We start from the raw sequence: 11778 nt of genomic DNA, 5'->3' as shown, positions 1-11778 counted from the left end.
AGGCCTCCCCAGTCATGTGAAACTGTAAGTCCAATTAAACCTCTTTTTGTTCCCAGTTTCAGGTATGTCTTTATCAGCCATGGGAAAACAAACTAACACAGTCCTAAACTGAATAATTAGAAAGAATCCTAAAACAACATTTAAATGGTGAAAAAAAAATCAAGGGGAAAAAAACCTAGGAACAAGAAAAGAAAAAGAAATAAAGAAAAAGTAGACAGTACAATAATTAAAGAATATTTTCTAAAAATCTTATCAGGAGAACACAATGTCTGCCTGAACCTTCTGAGGACTTAAATTGTCTCTAAGAAATTAATGAAGGAAGCTATGCAAGAAGTTACCGAGAGCTATGGATAGATGGACTAAAAAAGAATTAGGTCCAGTTAAAGTAATCATCCTAGAAACCAGTAATTGCAATTAAATTTAAAAAATCCAAAGCAATGGCTACCTGGAATATAGGGGGATTCATGGGAAAAGTTGCTGAATGTTTAGTTCAATAGTCTCTCTTACAGAATACATCATAGAGAGGTAAAAATAAAATATAATATGAACATGAAAGGAGTTGAAAAGTTGAGGCTTGATTTCAAATAGGGATTCTTCCATTTTCTTCTTTTGTGTGTTCTTATAAAAAAGAAATTTGGACAAGTAAGTGTCTAAGACCCCTTCTAAAGCAAATATCTGGTTCAGTATTCAATATTTCTCTGTCTTGGTTTTCTTCATATAGAGAACAATGAGTTTTGTACCTGACATAACTTTCTTCTAAGAGAGAAAATTAGGGTAAGAGAATAAGAAAAAAAAAGTTTATATAAACCAATACAAATCATTTGGCCTTGCATTGCAGTAGTCTAGTCATATACATATAAGAATTGCCTCTTAAAATCAGTGCATGAGTTAGGATATTTTAAAGCATAGCCTGATTATTTTATTTGTTTACCTTGACAACACACAACACTCCTTCATTTGTATTTGGATCTGTGCTAATTTTGAAGTTTCCATTTTCATTTCCTTGTAGAATTTTGTATACAGCCTTTGAGTGAGGAGTGTTTGGCAAATCCTGATCCTGTACCTTCATTCGTAAAATCTCCACATCAATTCTGTTTTCTTCTACTTCTGTAACATACTGAAAGAATTGCCCCTTATTATTATCAATTTACAACTTTGACAATGTGGCTTTATATGCTAAAACATATATTTAAAGAAAAAATAAATAAAGTGATATGAAAAGCTGCCCTCAATATATTGGGAAACATTTTACTAATTTAATGTGTAGCTTAGTTCTTTCCTCCTGAATTGCCTTTTCATATCTTTTCCATTCTTCAAAGGCCACCCCAAGTCTTACCTTCTGAATTTCTCTGAGATAATTTTCCTAATCATTCTAGACCTCAGATTTGTCTCTTCTCTGAGCCTCTACAATATTTACAGTCTATCATCTCCCATTTTTACACAGTAAACACTTAATAAATGTCTTATGTTAATATATTAAACACTCAGTACTTGTAGGTAATTATAAACACATGCTGGCTTCTTATTTCTGGAGAATTGTTTTCACACCAATCTTTCCAAATGTACTTTTGATTCACTTGCAAACCTTTAGCAGAAAAGTTTTCCCTTCTTTTGAGACATTAAACAATAGCCCTCCACAAAAATATTATTACAAAAGCATAAGATATTAAAGACTAAAAGAAGTAGTAAATTGAATCTGTTAGAGATAGAAGGTCAATTCATATAGGAGGATGATAGACACTGGAGCGTAATAGACCTAGATTTGAATCCTGGTTATTCCTTGTATATGGTTTATTAGTATGAGATCTTGACTTAACAGACTTTCTATTTCCTCATATGAAATATGGGGTAAAATATATCCTCATATATTGTAGGGATTCATGTAAGAAATTACATGAACATGTCTCCCTTCACTGTACTTGCAGGTTTTTCCTTCTTTGACTTGTGCTCTGGAATAAGTTAATGAAAAAATGAAAGGTTATTTATCAAAAGTTCAGGAAAGGAGAACCATTTCCTGAAACTACTGTCATAAAAATGTAAATACATATATATGTACACACTCACACACACCACACATATATCTATTTATCTATATATAGATAGATAGATAAATATATCTATCTATCTATATATAGATAGGTAGATAGGTGGATATATTTACATTTATATATATATTTATATATATCTTATTGTTTACCGCCTAAGGAAAAGTTTACTCATGGTACAGGAAGGGCTTGTTTGGAGCTGTGAGCCAGCCTGTACTACTGTCTCCATAGGTTAGTTCCTTACTCATCTTAAGAAGTTGAAATGTAAAGGACACCAGAGAGAGAGCCTCTCCTCCTTCACCCTATATAAAGATTTAATGCCAAGGAATCTGATAGCAGAGCTTAACGCCAAAAAAAAAAAAAAAGTTGAACACATGAGCTACATCTAGGGCTAAGAAGCTCTTCGGTAGCCGAGAGCATGGTTATTTCCCTAGCATCAAGAAATAACTAGTACTTCAGCTGTTTGTACAGAAATCATATTTTTCTCCCTATGTTATTTGTAAGTAGTAGTTATTTAAATCAAACTGTCAAACTGTGTGATCTCACAGAGCTACCAAATTCTAGACATGTTTTTTGAAAAAGTAGATAAATCTAGATGAATGAATAGAGAGGTATACTCACAGAAGTTTCTGTGAAAGATGGTGGATTGTCATTTTCATCCTCAAGTGAAATAGTAATTGTTCCTGTATTAAATAAACCGAAAGGCTGACCACCCATGTCTCGCACTTCCATTATTAACTGGTAAGTATCACATTTCTGAAAAAAAAGGAAAAAACTACATTAACGAACACTTATTTCCTATAACTTGCAATTCTCACAACCACTTGTTTAGGCATGATTGTTGTACAAATATTCTTTTTTATTTTTTCTTTTATATATTTGTTTGAGATGGAGTCTCACTGTCACCCAGGCTGGAGTGCAGTGGCATGATCTTGGCTCACTGCAACCTCTGCCTCCCAGGTTGAAGCAATTCTCCTGCCTCAGCCTCCAGAGTAGCTGGGAGTGCAAGCGCCCGCCACCACACCCAGCTAATCTTTGTATTTTTAGTAGAGACAGGGTTTTACTGTGTTGCCCAGGCTGGTCACGAACTCCTGAGCTTAGGCAATCTGCCTGCCTCGGCCTCCCAAAGTGCTGGGATTACAGGCGTGAGCCACTGTGCCTGGCCCAAATATTCTTTTTTACATATAATTTTGTTAAAAAAAAAAATAAAAGTACAGAACAAGATATTGGCTGATTGGTACAATGGAAAGGTGATGTGTCTAATATAACATTTTAAAATTTAAAGCTGCTTTATTTATAATTGCCAAAACTTGAAAGCAACCAAGATGTCCTTCAGTAGGTAAATGGGTAAATAAACTGGTACATCCAGACAATGAAATATTATTCAGTGCTAAAAAGAAAAGAGCTATCAAGACTTAAAAAGACATGAAAGAAATTTAAAAGCATATTACTAAATGAAAGAAGCCAATTTTAAAAGGCTACATACTATATGATTTCAACTATATGGCATTCTAAAAAAGGGCAAAATATAGAGACAGTAAAAATATCAGTGGTTGCCAGGAATTAAGAGGGAAGAAGGCATCAATAGGAGAAGCACTACAGAAGCACAATAATCCTCAACAGGAGGGTTTTTAGGTCAGTGAAACCACTCTGGATGATACTATAATGATGGATGCCTGTCTTTACACATTTGTTCAAACTCATAGAATACATAGCACCAAGAGTGAACCACAATGTGAGAACTATGGACTTTAGGTAATAATGATGTGTAATAATGATGTGTCAACATAAGTGTATCAGTTGTATCAAATATAACACTGTGGGGCAGGATGTTGATAGCAGGGAAGGCTATGTGTGTTGGGGGGGGATAGGGAGTATATGGGAACCATCTGTATTTTATTTTTTTTTTTTTGAGATGGAGTCTCCCTCTGTCGCCCAGGCTGGAGTGCAGTGGCGCGATCTCGGCTCACTGCAAGCTCCGCCTCCCAGGTTCAAGCCATTCTCCTGCCTCAGCCTCCCCAGTAGCTGGGACTACAGGCGCCCGCCACCACGCCCGGCTAATTTCTTTGGATTTTTTTAGTAGAGGCGGCATTTCATGGTGTTAGCCAGGATGGTCTCCATCTCCTAACCTCGTGATCCGCCTGCCTCAGCCTCCCAAAGTGCTGGGATTACAGGCGTGAGCCACCGCGCCCGGCCTCCGTCTGTACTTTCTACTAAATTATGCTGTGAACCCAAAGCTGCTACAACAAAGTTTATGAATTTAAAAAGTTAAGCATGTTGGTGCCAGATAAAAGTATTTTTTAAAACAAAAATAAAATAAATGTAAAGCAATTTTATCATCAACAAATCAAACCAGGTTAGTGATTTCAAGTGAGGCCCTGTCTAATATATGGTACTTTCCCGACATCTCTGTAAGGACAGAGGACGTCTCCAGAGAATCCCTAACCGCAGCCTACAGAAGCATGCTGAGAAAGAGGCCAGACTGGCCATACTGCAACTTCTCTCGGGAGTTCATTCTCAATTTAAATGTAGTTTAATGACTAGATAGTTAATTAATCATCATTACTTCTCTATCCAGAAAAGGTGTAGTTGTGGTGATGACACCGGTATCTGGGTGTATGGAGAAATGCTTTGGATGATCTGGGATTTGTTGTAAGATTTTATATTTCAGACGAGTATGGAGAGTGTCAGGTTCGTCGAGGTCTGTGGCGGTCACTTTTCCCACTGAAGTTCCTGTTTAGATAAATCCAAAAGTGTCAAAAATTTCTACTCATATAATTGAATTATAAACAAAATAAAATCAAAGCATTACTGTAGCAAATTCTCCCCCAAACCACAAGTAGATTAGTTTTACTGTTAAGGTGAGGAATGTGAAACTGTTCTAAATGTCTCCAAGCCTCCCTTACTGGGGAACTTCAGTTAGGTGGCTCCTGTGAATAACATGATTCGTATTCTACATATATGAGAACAGTTCCCACACTACCCTTAGAAACAGTAGTTCTGAAATTCTTTCTCTCTAAGTTCATGGGCTATTTTTAAATTTAACTTAATTTAATTTTAGATTTGGGGGTACACATGCAGGTTTGTTACAGGGTATATTGTGCGATACTGAGGTTTGGGCTTCTAATGATCCCATCACCCCCGTAGTGAATGTGGTACCGAATACGTAGTTTTTCAGCCCCTTCCCTCCTCCTTCCCTCCCACCTTTTGGAATCCCCATTGTTTATTGTTCCCATTTTTGTGTCTATGTGTACCCAATGTTCAGCTCTCACTTATAAGTGATAACGTGGTATTTAGCTTTCTGTTTCTGTGTTAATTTGCTTAGGATAATGACCTCCGGCTGCATCTATGTTGCTGCAAAAGACATGATTTTATTCTTTTTTACGGCTGCATAGTATTCCATGGTATTTGTGTACTACATTTTCTTTATCCAATCCACCATTGAAGGGCACGTGGATTCATTTCATGTCTTTGCTATTGTGAATGGTGCAGCAATAAACATACAAGTGCAAGTGTCTTTTGGTAGAATGATTTGTTTTCCTTTGGGTATATACCTAGTAATGGCATAGCTGGCTCAAATAGTAGCTCTGTTTTTAGTTCTTTGAGTAATCCCCACACTGCTTTCCACAGGGGCTGAACTAATTTACATTCTCACCAATGGCATTTAAGTGTTCATGGACCATTTTTGAATGGGACCTTCTCTGCATACCTTGTCTGTTTTATAACCCAACTTGATAATGTTAATCAGAGGTATACCACATCTTTTCGTGTAATAACAAATATTTTATCCTTTTGTACTTTAATAAATGTGATAAATTATTAATGTATACAAATAACTATTAATATATGCAAGACAAAATCATAGGGAGAGGTCTGTGTATCATGTAGACAAGCTTCATAGTCCAGACATGAGAGTATTAGACACATTGCATTAGTATTGTGAAACAGCAATATTATTCACACATATGTACATGGAAACAGAATGGAGGAGGCCACAGGAAATAACAACTGTTCTTGCAACATTTTAAAACAAACTAGTCTTGTTACACCCCTTAGTAGTCTTGGGTCACAGTCTTGGCTGCACATAGCATCAAATCAGTTTAATTTTTTTTTTCATTTTGTTTGGAAGATATGCCAAAAAGGGCAATGTATATGTTTTATATATCAGATCGATATTTCCATGCCATGATATATTTCTGGTTCCTTGAAAATGTATTGAAACTTTATAAAGATTCAAATTATGTACTGTTTCATAAATGCACCTGTGACACATATGTACATGGTAAAAATATAAAATATCTTTACATTTAATATGAATGGCATTTGTCTGTTGCACATTCAGATCTGTTGTGTACTAATCTAACCAGTTAGTAACTTCATGTATCAATTAGCTGCCTTCTATATGTGGGTAGCAAGATGAGCATAGAAAGGTTTTCCTTTGAGAAGTGTATGATCTCATAAAACTAGAATGTTTTATGTAGTATATCCTTGAAAGTCAAGCATTTAAAAATGTTCTACATAATTGTGTTTAAAATATTAATAAGGAATTCAATGGAAGCAAAAATCTAGTATTTTCCTAAAATTGCCATCATCCTAAACACTGGTTACAAAGCTAGGCTAAAATGAAAGCTAATACCCAGCAGTCATTTAATAAGGAGAATTCAGGAAAACAACACTGATATTATAAGATTTTAATATAAACTGGTACTACACTTACATAGCCTACAAAAGTCAAACTTTGAATTTCAAATGTCTGTTAAAAAAAATATTCCTTGGCACCATAAAATAGACGTTCCTGTATGTTTGGTTACATCACTTTTTTTGGAGTATTTTTCTTGCTTTGAAGGAAAAGTTGAATTTTTCCTACATTAGGCTTCTATATATCCTTAAATGACACTTTTTAAAAAAACCACTGAATGAATGAATGAATGAATGAATGAAAAAATAACATCTTACTTTGTTGGAAGAATAAATGATCCCTGGCCCACGTGTAAATCCCCTGTAATATTCTCTATGGATTTCTGGGTATAGTCCCTTTTATACTGAACAACGACTTTTCCTAATGGCAAAATTGAGCAACATTTCCTTCACTCTAGACTTTCTAAGCGTGCATTGGTAAACCAAACACCAACTTCAGCAACAACCCCACCCTGGAGAGAATTTAGTCAAATAAATGCTGCCAGAATTATAAAATCATGATATAAAAGGGAAAAATGTATAATATTTTATCATATGAATATGCTTAAATTTAAAAAAGTTTGCTCAGAGTCATTTACAACCCTTAATAGCAATGTTATATAACATCAGTTCCTAATGGGAAAAAAGTATGTGTAATCAGAAATACCAGAAAAAGCATAAAATGCAATGATAAAATGTAAACATCTTTAATTATAATACTTGTGAAATGTCAAATAGTCTTCTTGTCATGCTACAATAAAATGTGAACTTACCAGTTCGGCAATTTTCAGGCACAGTAAAGATAGTCACTCTGTGTTCAAAATATGGGGCATTATCATTATCATCTTCAATTTTGATGATCAAGGGGAGTGGATATTCTGGTGCATAGCCATCTGCAGTTGTTGCATAGCCATATAACTGAAAGAAGGGAAAATACCATCAATGTATTCTCAAATGACAAATTCTGCACAAAAGTAAGCCTAGCAGTGGGGGAAAATGTAACATTAAAAAAAAAAATCATTCCCAAAGACCCGTAACTAAGAAATGATGCAATAGAGAGATAACCCACAGATGCAGTCTCTGCCTGCCATGTGGTTTCAATCCCCTCTCAGCATTATTGCTCATTATTCTCCCACTCTAAGCACCATGCACCCCAGTTGTTCTCTGAATTAACTGTATGCTGTATTACTTGTTAGAATGCATGTAGATTTTCCCCAATTATGTTATTAACACGTGTTTTTAAAGTTTATAAAAATATAATTCTATTTATGTACAGATGTATATATACATACAAATAAATGGACAGGAACTATTTCAGGATAACTCAATTATATGTTTTTTACCTATATTTTCTCATTTTTCTGTGGTAAGCATGTATTTCTTTGCAATAAAAATGTTAATAAAAGCATATACATATCAGAAATTCCATTTCAAAATGAATGCCTTGTCCCCAACAGCCAGTATCTATTTAATAACCTTTCCCTTTAAACTCCAAATTATTCCTACACCCTCCTTATGTGGTTTGTGCATAGTAAGTGTTCAGCAAATAGTTGTTGAATGGATTTTCATCACTCATGGGAACAACTAAAGCTACCCAGAGTGAATTCTGCATTAACTCAGCTTTTTACCACAACTAGCTCTTCTAATTTTCCCTACTGTAACCATTTCTAAGTGAACTAGGATTAAAATTCCAGGCATTAAACTCCTCCCTCTCTCTCATAAGCCTTAGTAGTCAGTTGCCAAGTTCTAGAGATTATGGCATTTTTGTGTCTCTCATGCATGTTCTCTTTTCTATTCCCACTGCCATCATTTTCATGTGACTCCAAATGCATTCTACATGTTGACTCACTAACTTTGCTGGAGTCGTTCTGACATTCCCTGTTCCAGTCGATGTAGCCTCAGAAGTCAGATTTTATTGTGCTTCACAATTTTAACCATGACACTCACCAATCAGACTCGTCAGTGATTTACCCACTAACTGCTAAAGTAACCACAAAATCCTCATTATTGTGTTAAAAGGCAACATTTCATGTTCACTGTTCATGCTAACCTGGAAAGGAAAGAATTTACACTCCAAACTCTGGAAGGGAATGTATTAAAATAACCATTCATGTTCTCTCTGCCTTCCTACTCACTTTTCTCCAAGTAACTTCCGGGTGGTATGTTTTAGTAATAAAACTTATATATGTACCCTAAAACCTAAAGTATAATAATAAAAAATAAAAATAAATAAAAAAATTTAAAAAAACTTATATTATGGCTTCCGTCAGTCTGATCTCTATATCTTATTTATCAATAAATTCTAAATTCAGGAGCCGAATACAGTAGTATATCATTACCACTTCACCATACCACCACCACCATCATCATCACCACTTACCATCATCATCACCACCACCACCACCACTACCACCATCACCACCACCATCAGCAGCAGCTCCATCATCATCATGACACTACCATCACCACCGTCACCACCATTATCACCATTATCATCACAATCACCACCACCACCACCATCATCACCACTACCACTATTACCATCACCACCACCACTACCATCATCATCACCACCACCACCACTACCACCATCATCATCACTACTACCACCACCATCATCATCACCACCACTACCATCACCACCACCACCACCACCACCACTACCATCATCACCACCACCACTACCATCACCACCACCACCACCATTACAACCATTATCACCACCACTACCACTACTACCACCATCATCACCACCACCACTACCATCACCACCACCACCACTACAACTATCATCACCACCACTACCACTACTACCACCATCATCACCACCACCATCATCAGCAGCACCATCATCATCACCACACCACCATCACCACCATTATCATCACCACTACCACTACCCCCACTGCCACCGCCATCACCATCAGCACCATCATCACCACACTATCATCACCACCATTATCATCATCACCACCACCACCATCACCATCATCATCACCACTACCACTATTACCATCACCACTACTACCACCACCACCATCATCATCATCACCAGCATCTTCATCAGCACCATCATCATCACCACACTATCATCACCACCATCACCACCATTATCATCACCCTCACCACCACCACATCATCACCACTACCACTATTACCATCACCACTACTACCACCACTGCCACCACCATCATCACCACCACCAGCAGCAGCAGCACCATCATCATCACCACACTATCATCACCACCTTCACCACCGTTATCATCACCATCACCACCACCACATCATCACTGCTACCACTATTATCATCACCACCACTACCACCACCACCACCATCATCATCATCACCAGCATCATCATCAGCACCATCATCATCACCACACTACCATCATCACCATTATCATTATCATCACCACTACCGCTACCACCACCACTGCCACCACCATCATCACCACCACCATCATCACCACCACCATCATCACCACCACCATCGTCAGCAGCACCATCATCATCATCACCACACTCTCATCACCAACTTCACCACCGTTATCATCACCATCACCACCACATCATCACCGCTACCACTATTACCATCACCACTACCACCACCACCACCACCATCATCGTCACCAGCATCATCATCAGCGTCATCATCACCACACTACCATCATCACCATTATCATTATCATCACCACTACCACCACCAACACTACCACCACCGTCATCGTCATCGCCACCGTCACCACCACCACTATCATCAGCACCACTACCACTGTCACATCATCATTATCATCATCACTACCAGCACATTCAGGTATCAACATTAGTCACCCTTCCTAACAACCCTTTCTCTTTGTATAGATGATGTGGATTTTTATTCCTTAAAATGCTGTCATTTTGATATTTTAGCTGGATAAAACTATAAAATAGTTTTATATCTCTATTAGATTACAGTTGCTCTCAGGCGTGAAGACTGAGACTTACTAATATGTGTATTCCAGAAGTACCTGACACAGTAACACAGTGCCTTACCTTGGGTAAGTCTTCAATAAATAGCTTTTTGCATTCAATTCTACTCATCTTTCCTTTTAGGAAGACAAACTACCTCTTAAGTTATCCTTCTGTAAAAATTTTCATAAAGATTCTATTGCACCTCTTGTAATGAATTTTTCTACCTCATTAAAATGGTATTAACAAGTCTCCTTATCCAACCTACTAAGTCCACACTGCTATAATTTAGACTAATTTGTCTTAGTTTTTCTCTTCAGTGGAAATGAAGATCATCTGCTTCCCACCATATGCTCATTTGTAATTTGAAATAATATTTTTGTTATTTGACTACAAGTAAATATTATTTCACATTCCACTGATTCAGAGTTGGTGATTTTGTTTCAGGTAGTATCCTGGTTTTGTTTTATTGTGCTAATAATGAACCAAATATCTCCAAAATAAATCAAAATTGGAATCATCATTAGCTTAACATTAAAACAGAGCCTAACTCTCTAGGAGAATTGACTTATGTTCATATGATAGAGTAACTCATTATAAATATGTTATTTAGTCAACAAAGCAACAATTTCAAAAAACTCAATAGGGGTAATGTTTTTATTACTGTTTCCATCATTCTGTATTAAAAGCAGTAATAATATACTTAAGTGTTGTTATAATAAAAAATAATTTAGAATATTATTAGTTGTATTTTTAGCTAGGTTATAAGTGTGTTATTTAGTGTCATGTGTGTGTTATTGTGATATAGTTTCCTCTGAATTATTCTGTAGCTTGAAGAATCTCATCTCTTCTAGCCCTTTCACACTGTATATTGCTGAAATTGCTGTCATCTTTGGAAAAATGCAAACAGCTGCTGACAGAAATAGGGACTTGAGTTTGGCCTTACAGTGTCAAGCATTCAGTAGACGGGGCAGAGAAAGGAGAGAGCAGTAACACCAAAGCTGAGTGGGTACAGAATGTGAATTAACAGCACATATATGAAGAGAATGAATCGACTTGTGTGCCCAGAAGAGAAAATAAACATTACAAGAGGCCGGGCACAGTGGCT

General features: G+C 36.6%; 1 protein-coding gene and 1 long non-coding RNA gene across 3 annotated transcripts in view; one reads left to right on the top strand and one right to left on the bottom strand.

Moving 5' to 3' along the window:
- The window catches only part of LOC115834748, a 50772-nt gene extending 40024 nt beyond the window's left edge, over nt 1-10748 (top strand). Inside the window, exon 3 of the long non-coding RNA XR_004029646.1 lies at nt 10670-10748. This is a non-coding gene — a long non-coding RNA (uncharacterized LOC115834748). The remainder of the gene's footprint in view (nt 1-10669) is intronic.
- DSC1 (desmocollin 1) overlaps nt 1-11778 on the bottom strand; it is a 35527-nt gene that overhangs the window by 11993 nt on the left and 11756 nt on the right. For both annotated transcript variants that reach the window (XM_003261970.2, XM_003261971.2), the window contains exons 6-9: nt 7496-7640; nt 4612-4778; nt 2667-2801; nt 932-1117 (exon numbers count right to left, since the gene is read on the bottom strand). In XM_003261970.2, coding sequence (XP_003262018.1) covers nt 932-1117; nt 2667-2801; nt 4612-4778; nt 7496-7640 — 633 coding nt within the window. The remainder of the gene's footprint in view (nt 1-931; nt 1118-2666; nt 2802-4611; nt 4779-7495; nt 7641-11778) is intronic.

This window comes from Nomascus leucogenys, chromosome 4, assembly GCF_006542625.1.
Source record: "Nomascus leucogenys isolate Asia chromosome 4, Asia_NLE_v1, whole genome shotgun sequence".
NCBI classification, from domain to species: Eukaryota; Metazoa; Chordata; class Mammalia; order Primates; family Hylobatidae; genus Nomascus; species Nomascus leucogenys.
The sequence above is the reverse complement of the archived record's forward strand: the minus strand, read 5'-3'. Positions and strand labels throughout refer to the sequence as shown.